Raw genomic sequence first — 17,966 nt, forward strand, 5'->3', positions numbered from 1 at the left:
AATTGTTCTCAATCTTCTATGTTCAGCCAAGTTCTCAGTTCACTTGATCTCTGAGTGATGTTGACATTGTGTTCTTTATCTTAATCTCTATTTCCTTTGTCACCCAGGGAACTCTGGATTTGTTTGCTACCTTTCCCCTCAATGGGAATATATCTTCACCAGATCATTTCTGACAAATCCCATTTTTTGCCAGTAGTGGGATTAGGGGTGACAGAGGTCTTGATTCATGTGCTGGAAACTCAAATCTGGTCATTTGAACTCAGAACAGAGTTGAAACTGACACCATTTATGCTGCAGTAAGGGTCTCAGAATTGGAAGCGTCACAATAAGGACTAAGAGTGGTTGAAGGTTGATAGAAGTTACATACAGCAAGCGAGGTAGCCACCTCCTTCAGTTTTGGAGTGATTAGCTGTTGGCTTGAGTGTTTGTCTTGTCAGGCCACACTGTTATTTAAATCACCAGCCCCTTAAATTGAAAAGCTTGCCCATGTCATCGAGGATTAAAAAATTTGATCTAGCAATTGCAACAGCTCTTTGATATTACCCTATGATTATCATTACATCATTAATTATTGGTGGCTTTACATGACCTATTATCTCAGTTGGGAATCCTAGCTTCACAGTTTGAGTGACAATTCAGAGAGATTATTAAAGGATTAGCTCTCTTCGATGTGGAGGCATGAATACAAGTCAGTCAGTCTGTCTATGTAAATGATTATAGGACTTAAATGTTTGAATGGACTTTCATAAATTGAGGTGTTTATTAATATAGTAAATATGATGATTGATATTTAGAACTTTGTTTTACTTAATCGCAAGACAGCTCCATAGGTCTGCCCATGGTGGCTACTGGATGAGTTGGCATGGAGCATGTAAGGGCAAAAGATTATCAACAAACTGACATGAATTGGGACATGGGCTATAAAACACTGGGGGCAGTTGGCATGTGTTGGAATAGAATTTTTGAAGACACATTGATAGTGATGGGGCATGGATTGGCATAGTGTGTGTGTGCGCAGAGTGAAGGGGTCTGAGTGGCAATGGCTAGATGATCTAATAACCTGCAAAACAACGGGGATGAAATCCTAGAGAATCCAGACGGACCCATTAAGCAGTCTACTTCACTACTTAACAGGCCCGGTGATTAACTCTAATCTGCATCTAGAGACTGCAGACAATTTCACCCAGAACATCCCCACCCCTGAAATGGAGATCTTGAATGAATTGGAAAACTTAATACTTTTGCTTTCATTTACATATATTTTTAAATGAGATGAGATTGGTTGAATTTCTGTGTACTTATAGATTTTTTTGAGCAATAGTGAAATATATTATGTCTTTAGACTCTGTACCTTTTAATGAAAAGTTAACTCGCATGAATTTGACTGGAGGATTCATTAAACTGATTTCTGTTCATTAAAATGTTTGTCAAGTGTAATTTATTCTTATGTAGGTATAAATTTAAGATTAACATCACATGACATAATTCCAGTTATCCCATTATTGCTGCAGCAGTGTACAATTGATCCTCTATTCAATTCTCACTTAAATGACTTCAAAATTCCTCATGGATTAGTTCCAGAAGTAGGCTACAGGTTACAACCCAATTCTATCCTGTAATCATTAAAATTGGATTATCGCTGATTTACTCTTCGTCCATTACGTCAGCATTAGCAATTAGCCTATCACAGTACGTTGGAACTTTATTCAATGTCTCTACCTTGCTACATCTTGTTGCACCTTCAAACGTATTCCTCAAAACCTATCTCTGGTTGCACCTCAATTTCTGTACAGTAATGGCGGCACAGTGGCACAGTGGTTAGCACTGCTGCCTCTCAGCACCAGAGACCCGGGTTCAATTCCGGCCTCAGGCAACTGTCTCTGTGTGAAATTTGCACATTCTCCCCATGTCTGCGTGGGTTGCCTCCGGGTGTAAGGGAATGGGTCTGGGTGGGTTGCACTTTGGAAGGTCGGTGAGGACTTGTTGGGCCGAAGGGCCTGTTTCCACACTGTAAGTAATCTTATCTAATCTAATCTAATCTAACACACTTCTCCATTTTCTGCTTTGTCCAGTGCCTCACTAAGGGAAGATTTGCTACATTTAAGCTGCAATATAGATGCAACTTGACGAAAAGTACCAATGTGCTATTTCCAGCATGAAATTACGGTACTGTATTGGTCAACTGTTCATTTCAATCAAACCTGCAGAAACTTACATTCCAACTTGTCTTCAGCTCTTCCCCGTTCCAATAGTGACAGATAACAGACAATATCCTTTAGAAACACCACTTGTGGCAACTGTGACTGTAGCATGTGAGATGATGTCTTTAGAGGACTGTGACTCTTCCGAAGTGCTAAACTCATCTTCTTGTCTAAGCATTTTGTACCTATGGAAAAATAAGGAACAAAATCAACTTAACTATGTTAAATGATCTGACACAGTCACTTGTGGACTGGGGAAAAAGTGGAGTTGACATGAATGCCAGTAACTTAGCTTGTCGGTAGAGGATTTAAAAAAAAGTCCTTTTAAATCTAGCAAGAGTGGCAAGCTGAAATTGAATCCTATTGTATTAAACTCATGACATAAGCCACTGATACATATCACTTAGCAAGGAATGCAACAACATAGAACACTAACCATTTAAACACCAAGGAACTCAATATCATTGATGCATACTGACAATACCGAGAAAACCAAGTGTCATTGGTGCATCTAAAAGAATTAGATAGTGGTCAGGTTATCATAGATATTCACTTGAGTGGACACTGGTACAATGGGTGAAGACATTAGAAGTTTGGTGATATGGGTATACTCCTCTTTCAATGAACATCAAAAATATTTATCTGGGGCACCTTTGAAGGAACAATGATCCATACTTGCTTTGTATCTCAATGTCCTGCTCTGTTTGTAGGGTCAACAGATAGGTTTACAGCAGCTTTCTACTGCACATGTATAAAATGGGCCTAAGGCAAGGATAAGGAGCTGAAGGAATGTGTGAAGCATACTAATCCTTGTGTTGATAGTCTCGAAAATGCTGGTTTTGTCACTGGTGTTTATTGCAATAAAATGAAGTGGACCTAATAATCATGGTAGTAGAATGACTAAAAGAGTTTGAGATGAACTAAGTGTGTTAAGCTACCAGCACCCCACCCCCCCCACCCCAGTGTTATATTGATGTCACTATTATGTATTTTGATATACTGTGATTTAGTATGAGCATGCATAATTGTAAAGAAAATAATTCTATCAGTTGTCAGTGAGTCACATTGCTGTAATTATACTAGATTGTGGAGTGTACCTATTACCATTTTTTAAAATTACACATTGTGAAGTATAAAATATTTCATTGTAAACAAAAATGCTTTCAAAAATATTCTTTTCTCTTAAAGCCAAATAGCTTGCAAGCAGCAACAAATACCCACTTTCTCATGCTCAAGAAACTAGCTCCTGGTACCATGTTGGAGGAACCATTGTTAGCACAGTATTTGGTCCGGTTCTGGCTTTATTTTGTTTGAAATAATTTTGGTTCAAACAATGTCACATAATTCTTTACTGATAGATCATTGTTGAAGAAATGAAACGATTCAATATGGCTACCACTGGAATGCTTTTTAAAAAATTCTTGAACTGTTCTAGCCAACAGATTGAAAGATGTTTTAGTTCAAATACACTACAGATATTTGTACTTATGTACTACAAACATTTTTGACAATTTATTTTCCTGGTAAATGCATCTTTCCGCTCCCAAGCAATATTTAGTCGACTGATGCTGAAGAATTGTATCAGTGTTGCTTGTTCTTTGTAAATGACCTTGCTGACTAGCTGCATGATTGAAGCCAAAGAATATTTATGTGGTGAAGGGCCTCTTTTCCAACTATGCTTTGTGTAGATCACTGGGTCTGTATAAGTTAGTAATCAACATAACACATTGTTTTCCAAGTTAGCATCACAATAAATTGTAAGCACATATTAGGGTACTAAATTGGTTAGGGAGTGTTCAAATAAGAGAGGATGAAAAGGAGAAGGACTGCATTAAAAAGTAAAAATTTAGTGGAAATCTGCGGAAAGAAATAGTCTCTGATTGGATTGTTAAAAAAGCTTTCACAGGGCCTGAAACTGGGATTCTGTCAATAGGTCAGGTGGGTGTCACAAATACTTTCCAGAGTTCAATACACATGATCTTGCAGCACCACTTCAGAACTACAGCAAGTTGTCAAGAGATGAATTATGGACAGACTGGGAGACTGACTTTCATTTTTATTGAATTAAATGCTACTGCCAGTTCTCTACACAAACAACATCAAACTTTTTTCATTAAAAGCAGTTAATTTTATTTTGAGTGTAATACTTTCAAAAGAGATAAAACTTCTCTTCAGTTATATTTCTATTAACTGGCTACGTAAAAAGTTGTTTTTTCTTATTAACTGCTGACACTTTTCCAGGAAGTAGTAAACGTTTCTAGTCTTCAATTCGAAAGTCAGGATCAAACTTGTGATTATTCTGTATACAAAGTGTCAATAATTTGAGTTGTGATGGTAAAATGGAGAGAATATACAGAGTTAGGCAGGAATTTAAAAATGAGTAGTAATATCTGGATTACTCCCGGTGCTGCAAGCTAGTGAGGGTAGGAATAGGAGTATAGAACAGATGAATGCATGGCTGAGAAGCTGGTGTGTGGGAGAAGGATTCACATAGTTGGATCATTGGAATCTCTTTTGGGATAGAAGTGACCTGTACAAGGATAGATTGCAGTGAAATTGGAAAGGGAGTAATATACTGGCTGGGAGATTTGCATGAGCTGTTCAGGAAGATTTAAACTATTAAAGGTGATGGGGTGGGGCCCAGGGAGATCATGAGGAAAGAGATCAATCTGAGACTGGTACAGTTGAGAAAAGAAGCGAGTCAAACAGTCAGGGCAGCAGGGACAAAGCAGAGAATAAGGTAGATTAAGATAAAAGAACAAGATAAATTAAACTGCATTTATTTCAACGTAAGAGGCCTAACAAAGAAGGCAGATAAACTCAGGGCATGGTTAGGAATATGTGACGGGGAATATCATAGCAATTACAGAAACATGGCTCAGGGATGGACAGGACTGGCAGCTTAATGTTCCAGGATACAAATGCTACAGAAAGGACAGAAAGGGAGGCAAGAGAGGAGGGGAGTGGAGTTTTTGATAAGGGATAGCATGACAGTTGTATTGAGGGAGGATATTCCTGGAAATACATCCAGGGAAGTTATTTGAGTTGAACGGAGAAATAAGAAAGGGATGATCACCTCATTGGGATTGTATTACAGACGCCCTAACACTCAGAGGGAAATTGAGAAACAAATTTGTGAGGAGGTCTCAGTTATTTGTAAGAATAATACAATGGTTATGATCGGGAATTTTAACTTTCCAAACATAGACTGGGACTGCCATAAAGGTTTATATGGAGAGGAATTCTTTTTAAGTGTGTACAATAACATTTTCTGATTCACTATGTGAATGTACCTACTAGAGAAGGTGCAAAACTTGACCTACTCTTGGGAAATAAGGCTGGGCAGGTGACTGAGGTGCCAGTGGGGGAGCACTTTGGGACCGGCGACCATAATTCTATTCGTTTTAAAATAGTGATGGAAAAGGATAGACCAGATCTAAAAGTTGAAGTTCTAAATTGGAGAAAGGCCAATTTTGAAGGTATCAGACAAGAACTTTCAAAAGTTGACTGGGGGCAGATGTTCGCAGGTAAAGGGACAGCTGGAAAATGAGAAGCCTTCAGAAATAAGATAATGAGAGTCCAGAGACAGTATATTCCTGTTAGGGTGAAAGGGAAGGCTGGTAGGTGTAGGGAATGCTGGATGACTAAAGAAACTGAGGGTTTGGTTGAGAAAAAGAAGGAAGCATAAGTCAGGTACAGACAAGGTGGATTGAGTGAATCCTTCGATTATAAAGGCAGTCAGAGTAGACTGAAGTGGGAAATCACGAGGGCCAAAAGGGGACATGAGATAGTTTTGGCAAATAGAATTAAGGAGAATCCAAAGGGTTTTTACAAATACATTAAAGACAAAAGGGTAACTAAGAAGAGAATAGGGCCCCTCCAAGATCAGCAAGGCAGCCTTTGTATGGAGGAGATATTAAACAAATATTTTGCATCAATGTTTACTGTGGAGGACATGGAAGAAAGAGAATATGCGGAAATAGATGGTGACATCTTGAAAAATGTATATATTACCGAGGAGGATGTGCTGGATGTCTTGAAACACATGAAAGTGGATATATCCCCAGGACCTGATCAGGTGTACCCTAGAGCTCTGTGGGAAGCCAGAAAAATGATTGCTGAGCCTATTACTGAGATATTTGTATTATCAATAGTCACAGGTGAGGTGCTGGAAGACTGGAGGTTGGCTAACATGGTGCCACTATTTAAGAAAGGTGGCAAGGAGAAGCCAGGGAACTATAGACCAGTGAGCCTGACGTTGGTGGTGGACAAGTTGTTGGAGGGAATCCTGAGGGACAGGATGTACATGTATTTGGAAAGGCAAGGACTGATTTGGGATAGTCAACATGGCTTTGTGCATGGGAAATTATGATTGATTTTGAAGAAGTAACAAAGAGGATTGATGAGGGCAGAGCAGTGGACGTGATCTATATGGACTTCAGTAAGGCGTTCAATAAGGTTCCCCATGGGAGACTGGTTAGCAAGGTTAGATCTCACGGAATACAGGGAAAACCATCCATTTGGATACAGAATTGGCTCAAAGGTAGAAGACAGAGGGTGGTGGTGGAGGATTGTTTTTCAGACTGGAGGCCTGTGACCAGTGGAGTGCCACAAGGATCGGTGCTGGATCACTACCTTTCGTTATTTATATAAATGATTTGGATGTGAGCACTGGAGGTATCGTTAGTAAGTTTGCAGATTACACCAAAATTGGAGGTGTAGTGGAACAGTGAAGCAGGTTACCTCAGATTACAACAGGATCTTGATCAGATGGGCCAATGGGCTGAGAAGAGGCAGATGGAGTTTAATTTACATAAATGTGAGGTGCTGCATAATGAGAAAGCAAATCTTAGCAGGACTTATACACTTAGTGGTAAGATCCTTGGGAGTGTTGCTGAACAAAGCTACCTTGGAGTGCAGGTTCATAGCTCATTGAAAGTAGAGTCGCAGGTAGATAGGATAGTGAAGAAGGCGTCTACTATGCTTTACTTTATCGGTCAAAGTATTGAGTACAGGAGTCAGGATGTCATGTTGCAGTTATACAGGACATCGGTTAGGCCACTTTTGGAATATTGCAAGCAATTCTAGTCTCCTTCCTATCAGAAGGGTGGTGTGAAACTTGAAAGGATTCAGAAAAGATTTACAAGGATGTTGCCAGAGTTGGAGGATTTGAGCTATGGGGAGAGGCTGAACAGGCTGGGACTGTTTTCCCTGGAGCATTGAAGGCTGAGGGGTGATCTTATAGAGGTTTACAAAATCATGAGGGGCTTGGATACAATAAATAGACAAAGTCTTTTCCCTGGGGTGGGGGAGGGGGGACTCCAGAATTAGAGGGCACAGATTTAGGGTGAGAGGGGAAAGAGATAAAAGGGACCGAAGGGGAAACTTTTTCACGCAGAGGGTGGTACGTGTATGGATTGAGCTGCCAGATGAAATGGAGGAGGCTGGTACAACTGCAACATTTAAAAGGCATCTGGATGGGTATATGAATAAGAAGGGTTTGGAGGGATATGGGCTGGGTGCTAGCAGGTGGGACTAGATTGAGTTGGGATATCTGGTCGGCGTGGACGGGTTGGACCGAAGGGTCTGTTTCTGTGTTATACATCTCTATGACTCCTACTGTATTTGAACTTATGAACCTAAAAAGGAAGCATCTGAGATGTGGTATAAAAGCTACATATCATAGTTATAGGTGTAAGCAAATAATCTGTAATGCTATATATGATTGAGATGGGAAGTGCACACAGAACACAGATTCTTTAAAACTATGGAAGTAGGGTAAGGACACATGGTCAAACTAGTAAAATGCAATTACACATTGCCAGCAATGAAGAAAGTTACAGAACATTTCTAGATGAAGGAATTATAACGGTATAATAATAATGGACCTTTCCTCATATCATAGCATCTTTTATACACACTGCAAAAAAAATTAAAGATAAAGACGACATTAAGCACAACCAAATCAAATCAAACTTGTTTATCTCATGTATGTAGCCTCAGCTGACAATTTTCTGAAAGTAATCGAACAGCATTTCATTGTTGGAAATGCTATCCTTCACAAACATGTTTATTGTCCACCTGATCTCAATTTAAGACCCAAAGGCTTATTTGCATTAACAACAGTGGAATTCTCTCAGATATTTTGACAAATATTTCCTTTTAACCATCATCACCAACAAAAAAAACCTGGTCATTCTGCTGTAAAATCTTGTAGTGCACTACCTTGATGGCTTACACAATAAATAATTTTGCACTTCTAAGTAATTAATTGTAGCTGAAGTGACGAGGTATTGCTGAGAAATGTGGTAAGGTACTATGAATATATGCAAGTTCATCTTTCTGCAGTGTCACAACATAGCATGACAATGATTTGGAGATGCCGGTGTTGGGCTGGGGTGGACAAAGTTAAAAATCACACAACACCAGGTTATAGTCCAACAGGTTTAATTGGAAGCACACTAGCTTTCGGAGCAACGCTCCTTCATCAGGTGATTGTCACCTGATGAAGGAGCGTCGCTCCGAAAGCTAGTGTGCTTCCAATTAAACCTGTTGGACTATAACCTGGTGTTGTGTGATTTTTAGCATGACAATATTCTGGATGTTACTGATGGGGTGCATTACACTGATGTGTTGCATTTTCTCCCTCCATCCCCAAGTCCCTCCTCGATACAAACTAGTTCCAATTATTTTTGTGTCGGATTTGCAGGTTGATAGCAACATGGAGAGATCAATGAAACATGTGGAAGATTGGCAAATGAATCAGCTCACATTTTGTCTCCTTAGACAATGAAATTTAAGATAGAGAAATAAACTGAGCAATTGACAGAGAAGCTAAAATAGTGAATTACAGTCAAATGCTGAAAGAAAAAGAGTAATACAAATTAAATAGAGAGATAAAAACACAGACTAAAGGAAAATAAATTCATGAATTTAAAAAATCTTAAAATCTCAAAACCTTTAGGGCTAAATTACAATTTATTCGAATGAGTGCCAATAGATTGTATCACCTCACCCTGGGCCTTCAAGATTGAATGACATGTCAGGATTATAACTTTCTGCAGGAAGTTTAAATGCATTTACACACAAATCCAGCAATTTCTTGAGTTTTAGGCAGATTGATTATAAACTTTGACATCAATAGTGGGGCAGTCCTTATTGCCTATCATTTTCTGCCCATTCACAACTTATATCTATTGTTCACAAAAAAAAATTGCCAATATTTTGTAAATGAATAACGGCTACAGCCAAAACTTGCCATTATTTTATGCTTAGCTGACACCGAGTATTAACATTTTTGTTCTTAGCTCCTGCAGGAAAATCTGCCATCTACACCTGGCCTGGCCTACACACTCATTCGTTTGGCTGAACTGGTTCTCACCCTTAACAATTTCTCCTTCAAATCCTCCCATTTCCCTTCCCACGTGGTTGAAGATGCCCTCCAATGCATCTCATCCACATCCCGCACCTCTGCCCTCATATCCCACCCCTCCAACCATAACAAGGACAGACCCCCCTTCCCCCCATCACTTTCCACCCTACCAACTATCACATAAACTGCATCATCCGCCGACATTTCCACTACCAGGGATATATTTCCCTCCCCACCCAATTCCACTTTCCGCAAAGACCGTTCCCTCCGTGACTACCTGGTCAGGTCCACGACCCCCAGCAACCCACCCTCCCATCCTGGCACCTTCCCCTGTCACTGCAGGAATTACAAAACCTGTGCCCACACCTCCTCCCTCACCTCCATCCAAGGCCCCAAAGGAGACTTCCACATCCATCAAAGTTTCACCTGCACATTTACCAATGTCATTTATTGTATCTGTTGCTCCCGATGCAGTCTCCTCTACATTGGGGAGACTGGATGCCTCCTAGCAGAGCGCTTTCGGGAAAATCTTCGGGACACCCGCACCAATCAACCCCATGGCCCAACATTTCAACTCCCCCTCCCATTCTGCCAAGGACATGCAGGTCCTGGGCCTCCTCCACCGCCGCTCCCTCAGCACCTGACGCCTGGAGGAAGAACGCCTCATCTTCCGCCTTGGAACTCTTCAACCCCAGGGCTTCAACGTGGACTTCACAAGTTTCCTCATTTCCTCTCCCCCCACCTTACCTCAGTTCCAACCTTCCAGCTCAACACCATTCTCATGATCTGCCCTACCTGCCAATCTTCCTTCCCACCTATCCACTCCACCCTCCTCTCTGACCTATCACCTTCATCCCTAACCCCATCCACCTATTGTACTCTTTGCTACCTTCTCCCCAGCCCCAACCCCTCTCCCTTTTATTTCTCTACCCTGAAGGCTTCCTGCCTTCATTCCTGATGAAGAGCTTTTGCCCAAAACATCGATTTCCCTGCTCCTCAGATGCTGCCTGACCAGTTGTGCTTTTCCAGCACCACTCTAATGTATACTCCGATTTCCAGTATCTGGAGTCCTCACTTTTGCCTACATGACTCCAGGTCCACAGCAGTATGGTCGATTCTTAAATACCCTATGAAATGGCCTAGAATGCCACTCAGCTACATGTGACTACTGCAAAGTCTGAAAGAAGGAATGAAGAAAAAAGATGAACCACATGCCATTGACCAAGGCACTATAAATGACCCTGTCAACTCTGCAAAGTCCTTCCTACTGACACCCAGGACCTTGTACCAAAGTTTGGAGAGATGTCTCACAGATGAGGCAAACAAAAGCCTGACTTAGTTATTTTCAGAGAAACATACCTTACGAGCAATATCCTAGACTCAGCCAAAAGCATTCCTCGGTAAGTCCTGTCCCATATACCGGAGCGACCCTCTACTTGTAACAATACAACGGTACACAGTTGGGAGGGAGTTGCCCTTTGAATCTTCAACATTGATTCCGGACCCATGAAGTCTCAAGATATCAGGTCAAACATGGGCAAGAAAATCTCCTCAGCTCAAGCATGTTGAGCGTCATTTGCAGGACACACAGAGGGTTGCAAAGGCACAGAACATACTGTGTATGGATGGTTTCAACTTCCAACATTCAGAGTGGCTCAACAACAGCACAACTGACCAAACTGGATGAATCCTAAAAGGGCATAGCTGCTAGACTGCACATACATTAAAAAGGAAAAACCCTTACTTGGCCTCATCCTCATCAATCTACTGGTAGCAGATGCATGTGTTCATATCAGGAGAAGTGACACTGCACTGTCCTTGTGAAAATGAAGTCGCAAGTCTGAACTGATGACATCTTTTATCTTATTGTGTGACACTATTTGAATGAGACAGATTTCAAGCATCTAGCATCTCAAGACTGGTCATCCATGAGGCACTATCGGTCATCCGCAGCAGAATTGTACTCCAGCACAATCTACAATCTCATGGCCCAACATATTTCCCCACTTTTCTGAATCATGGTCAATCACCTGGCTGAAGAGGGAATGCCAGGAGCAGCAGCACCAGACATACCAATGAGGCGTCAACTTGGTGAATCTACCACACGGAATTATTTGCATGCAGGTGAAAGCAGATGCAATAGACAGGTGTAAGAGATTCCACAGCCAATACATTGGGTCGAAGCTCTACAGGCCTGCCACACACTAGAGGAAGACAACAAGTATCCCCTTCCTTAGTAATAGAGGAGTCTAGCACATCACTGCAAAGCATGATAGAAAATCTACAATGTGGAAACAGGCTATTTGGCCCAACAAGTCCAACCATCTAAAGGGTATTCCTCCCAGACCCATCTCTTTAACCTACAACCCACATTTCACATGGCTAATGCACCTAACCTACACATCCCTGAACACTGTGGCCAATTTAGCATGGCCAATTCACCTAACCTGCACATCTTTGGACTGTGGGAGGAAACCAGAGTACCTGGGGGAAACCTACACAGACACGGGGAGAACATAAAAACTCCACACAGACAATCACTCGAATCGAACCTGGGACCCTGGTGTGTGAGGCTGCAGTGTGAACCACTGAGCCACCATGCTGCCCTTTTGATAGATAGTGAAGAATTGATCCAATCTTATCCAGAAGAGTTGACTTGATGATCCATTTCAGCCATCTCCAGAGATCCCGAGTTCTGTGAATGCCAGTCTTTAGCCAATTTGATTAACTCCACATAAGTGCAGACACTGGATACCACAAAAGTTTTTAAGCCCTGATGACGTTTCAGCACTTGTATCGAAGAACTGTGCTTCAGAACTGGCCAAAGCCCTAGCCACCTTGTTCCAGTCCAGCTCCAACACTGGCAATTATCTAACAATGTGGAAAAGTTCCCAGTTATGTTTTGTCCACAAAAAGCTGGCCAAATCCAATCAATTACTGCTTTATAAGACTACTATCAAAGCTGACAGAATGTGTCATTCAGCAGCATTTTGTTAACAATGACCTGATACTCAATTTGGCTTCCACCAGGTATAGTCAGCATCCTTAGCCCAAACATGGACAAAGAGCTGAACTCAAGAGAAGTGAGGGCACCTGTCTTTGGCATCACAGGGTCAGACATGTACAGCACAGAAACTGACCCTTCGGTCCAACTTGTCCATGCCAACTAGATATCCTAATCTAATCTAGTCCCACTTGCCAGCACTAGGCCCATATCCCACTAAACTCTTCCTATTCATATACCCATGTAGATGCCTTTTAAATGTTGTAATCTTACCAGCCTCCACCACTTCCTCTGGCAGCTCATTCCAGAGATGCACTACCCCCTGCATGAAAAAGTTGCCCCTTTAAGTCCCTTTTAAATTTTTCTCCTCTCATCCTAAACCTGTCTGAATGTAGAATCAAGGAGCCCTAAGAGAACTAGAGTCAATGGGAATCAGGGAAAAATTCTCTACTGGTAAAAATCATACCTGGCACAAAGGAAATCACTGACACACCACATCTTCAGGGGTTAGTATGGACAAAAAAAAAGAACAAACTGGACCAGCTATGCGAATACTTCATCTACGAGTGCAGGTCAGAAGCTGGGAAGTCATTAACAACATTTTACAGCAAACAAGAAAGCCCTTCGGCTTATCGCGTCCACACCAGTCTTTAAGCACCCATTTACTCGTCCCATTTTCTGACAATGCAGCAATAGACATAGCTTCTGACTCCTTAAAGCTTTTCCACCATCTATAAGACACAAATCAAGAGGATGTTGAAATGCTCTTCATTTGCCTCGATACGTGCAGCTCCAAAAACACACAAAAAAGTACTTAATACCATCCAGAACAAAAGTAGCCACTTGACTGGCAGCTCACCTATCATGTTCAACATCCACGGTCTATATACAAAAGCAGCAGTATGTACCACCATCACCCTGCACAACTCACCATCATTTCCCTGGTAGCACCTTTCAATCTGGTGACCTCTAACACCTAGAAGGAGAAGAGCAGCAGATACATGGTTACACAACCTGCAAATTCCCTTACAAACCACACAACATCCTTGCTTGAAATATATCACTGTTTTTTCACTGTTCACCAAGTCAAAATCCTGAACTCCCCTCCTAACAGCACTATGGGAATACCTATATCACATGGACTGTACTGCTTTAAAGTGACTGATTACCACCAGTTTCTCAAGTGCAACTGGGTACAGGTGATAAATTCTGCCCAGGCCAGTGACACCCAAATCACCTGAATGAATAAAAGATGAGCACTTACACACACAAAGAAGTCATCATCCTAAACATGCCTACCAGATCGGTGAGGTGGCAGTTAATGTGTTTCCATTGTATATTCATTTAAGCTGGAATGTTTGAACCAGACAATGTTTACTGCATCTAAGCACTTAATTTCAGATTTAAATTTAATAATTGACGCTGTTCATTAAAATAGCATCCACTGCTTTCCCATCCCCAAATTTAGTTAAGCTTGAACGTATACAGCCTTAAAGTAGAGACTACATATTCATTTGCAAGTAGTTCATTACCTTAGTGTTTGAGATTTCCTGTTTCTTTGCGGGCAAATTTAAAACTGTTGTCTCTTCTTTGTGGCCTTCTCTCCCGCTAGTACAAACCCTGCCCATTATATTATCCTTTCCTCCCCATCCACCATTCTGCAACCTCCCTCTATCCACACTGTCCTCACTTGAAGCCTTCCTCTCACTCCATCCACCCTACTTGCAGCCCCTCTCACACGCAGGCTAATTCCCATCCCATCACCACCCATGCAGTCTCCTCCTCTTCAACCATGCCCTCCCTTCCCCATGTCCAGACCCTGCAAATATCAGTTTTGGCATGAAACAGTTCCTGCTGTTTCCCCAACCATGGCTAAAAGGACTGGGTCCCAAGTCCCGACTCTCCCTAGCTTTCTGGGCCTCAACCTCCAGGGCCCTGATATTTCTGTCAATCCCCTTACTTCCAGCACTGACTGACCTAACACCTGTCAGTCCTCCAATAAGTGATTGTGCCCCTCCCAGTTTCCTACTTATTAGACAGCAGAAAACTTAGATTTACTCCACAGGTACAAACTTTTATCTGATTTTTCACTCCCATGAGTGAGTGATTTTTTTTCCAGACAATTTGGGGTGTGGCAGCAAATTTGCCCATTGCCCGAAAGTACTTCAAGTCTGTTAAAAGCATAGGTCAACTTGTAATATTAAAATAAAAACAGCAAGTTTCACATAAATACTTTGATGTAAAAAACTCGGTATAGTATATTAGATGATCAATACATTCAAAACATACTGTTATAAACAAAAGTGCTGTTTTATTTGCAGTCTCCAAACAGTTTAAATATCCTTTTTCCTTTCCAATTGCCAAATTACAGTCTGAGGGACTCTCCTCTTGCCAGAACTGATCTGTCAACCAGTGGACTATAGGTTAGGCTCTTTCTCATGTGTTGATCTATCTACTCTGCTGAACTGGATTTGTCTCATCCTGTGTCAATCAGAGGTATGAGTTAGCAATGTACTATACCCTCTACACAGCTCCATTTCTCTCAATTATCCAGCTACAACTTTTCTCTTTGTACCTGTTAATTTCACAGTCTCCCTGCACAGTTGTTGGTTTTAGTGCTAGGAGCTCCACAAGGTGATTCCACTTTGTAATAGACAATGCAACTGCTGATAAGAGATTTAACAATAACTTTAAAGTAAATAAGAAAATGCTTTCCAGAGAGGAATTCTAATGAAGGGGAATTTAACCTGGTTGGAGAGACTTATGTTTTTAAAATAAAAATATATTAAGGGAAGGACACATTTTTATTTTCCACTTTAAACAGTTTCCCTCCCTAAATCGGTCTGTCTCGTCACCTCTCTTTCCCTCTTTATCTCTAGGTATTAAAGGTACAGTCATTTACTAACATGTCAAATCTTTTTGGAGTGAGTTCCACTGTTTTCAGACTTTTACTATCTGAATAAGTTATGTAACTTACTAGTTGTAGTTGATATGGACCAGACAAGTTCTGTTAATGCTCCAATAATCATGTGGTCATTTATTATGGATATGTTTAGTCACTTTGTAAAAAAAAACAAAAACATTTGCAACAATTTCTGACAGTGGAATCTTTGAGAGTTAGTCTGGGCTGGAATGGCAAGACTGCTTTCAGGACAGGAATCTAACTTTCTAATGGGCGGGCTTAGTTAGGCTCCTTTCCAAATCAGCAAGATCAACATTCTGGGCTCCTGATCTAAGTAGTGAGGACATGCATATATTCATTGTATCAAAAGAAGGATTTCCAATTAAAGGGATCACTGATGAAGAGTCATCTAGATTTGAAACATTAGCTTGCTCTCTCTCTCCATGGATGCTGCCTGACCTTGTGAGATTTCCAGCAAAGGGATCACTATATAGGTTTCAAGTGCTCACCATCACTTGGACTTCTAAGGCTAGAGCAACCACAGACAAAGAAAAGGAGATCTGAGAAGACAATACCCATATCTTTTAACCTTACCAAGGCTGAGCTGTGTGATCTGAGGATTTGCAGTGAGGTGAGCTCGACCATGGCTGAAAGAAAGAGGACAAGCTCCTCAACCAAACAGGTCTGGATCGACGTGGTTGTGGCTATACTCGCTGAGCTGGGAAGTTGATTTGCAGACGTTTCGTCTCCTGTCTGAGTGACATCCTCAGTGCTTTAGAGCCTCCTGTGAAGTGCTGCTGTATTGTGTCTTCTGAAATTTATTTGGTTCCGTTTTTGTTGCTTCCAGTTGCCGGTTCTGATTGGTCAATGCAGTGGCTGGTATATTGGGTCCAGGTCAATGTGCTTGTTTATGGAGTCTGCGATTGAATGCCATACTTCTAGAAATTCTCTGGCTGTCGTCTGTTTGGCTTGTTGTATGATCTTGGTGTTGCCCCAATCAAATTTGTGGCCCTCGTCATCTGTGTGTATGGCTACTCGGGACAGCTGGTCATGGCACTTAGTGGCTAGTTGATGTTCATGGATGCTGATTGCTAGCTGTCTGCCTGTTTGTCTTGAATAATGTTTTATGCAGTCTTTGCATGTAATTTTGTAAATTATGTTTTGTGTGTAGGTTTGCTCACTGAGCTGTAGGTTTGATATCCAGACATTTCATTACCTGGCTAGGTAACATCATCAGTGGTGACTTCCAAGTGAAGCGAAGCTGTTGTCTCCTGCTTTCTATTTATAGGTTTGCCCTGGATGGGGTTCCTGGGGTTTGTGGTGATGTCATTTCCTGTTCGTTTTCTGAGGGGTTGTTAGATGGTATCTAGATCTATGTGTTTGTTATGGCGTTGTGGTTGGAGTGCCAGGCCTCTAGGAATTCTCTGTCATGTCTTTGCTTAGCCTGTCCCAGGATAGATATGTTGTCCCAATCGAAATGGTGTTTTTTTTTCCTCCGTGTGTAGGGCTATGAGGGAGAGAGGGTCGTGTCTTTTTGTGGCTAGCTGGTGTTCATGTATCTGGTGGCTAACTTTCTTCCTGTTTGTCCTACGTAGTGTTTGTGGAAGTCCTTGCATGGAATTTTGTAGTCGCCGTTGGTTTTGTCCATGGGTTGTACTGGGTTTTTTAAGTTTGTTAGTTTTTATTTGAGTGTGTTGGTGGTGCCTCAGCACCCACTTCACCTTCAACAACATAATCTACAAACAAACCAATGGCACACCTTGGGATCTCCGCTATCAGGATTCATAACAGAAGTGGTAATGCAAAGACTAGAACAAACAGCCCTACCAACCATCAAACCAAAAATCTGGGTCCGCTACATAAATAACACCTTTGTCATCACAAAACGAAACAAGATAGAAGAGACATTTAACATCATCAACAACACCCTCACAGGCATAAAGTTCACCAAGGAGGAAGAAACCGACAACAAACTCGCATTCCTGGATGTCACAGTCGAAAGAACGGACAACGGAGAACTACAAACCTGCGTATACAGAAAACCGACAAACACTGACCAAATACTTAACTACACCAGCAACCATCCCAACACACACAAACAAAGCAGTATCAGAACACTATTCCAATGAGCCACCTCACACTGAAGCACAGACGAACTTCGGAAAACAGAGGAGAACCACCTATACAATGTATTCAAGAAGAACGGATACTCAAAAAATACAGTCTGCAGATTCCTCAAGGACAAACCACGACAAGCAGACCAAACGCAGCCAGAAACCCTAACCATCTTACCATACATCAAAGAAGTTTCAGAAATGACAGCCAGACTACTAAGACCCCTCGGAATCCTAGTAGCACACAAATCCACCAACACTCTCAAACAAAAACTAACAAACTTAAAAAGCCCAGTACAACCCATGGACAAAACCAACGGCGACTACAATATTCCATGCAAGGACTGCCACAAACACTACGTAGGACAAACAG

At 41.4% G+C, this 17,966-nt stretch overlaps 1 protein-coding gene across 8 annotated transcripts in view; it reads right to left on the reverse strand.

Moving 5' to 3' along the window:
• Positions 1–17,966, reverse strand: part of dgkg (diacylglycerol kinase, gamma) — a 546,249-nt gene that overhangs the window by 296,527 nt on the left and 231,756 nt on the right. For all 8 annotated transcript variants that reach the window (XM_087988715.1, XM_043693004.2, XM_087988714.1 and 5 more), the window contains one exon: positions 2,216–2,386. In XM_087988715.1, coding sequence (XP_087844841.1) covers positions 2,216–2,386 — 171 coding nt within the window. The remainder of the gene's footprint in view (positions 1–2,215; positions 2,387–17,966) is intronic.

The sequence above is a fragment of the Chiloscyllium plagiosum genome, unplaced genomic scaffold, assembly GCF_037043375.1.
Source record: "Chiloscyllium plagiosum isolate Xiang-an unplaced genomic scaffold, Cpla_swu_hap1 HiC_scaffold_7, whole genome shotgun sequence".
Lineage (NCBI taxonomy): Eukaryota > Metazoa > Chordata > Chondrichthyes > Orectolobiformes > Hemiscylliidae > Chiloscyllium > Chiloscyllium plagiosum.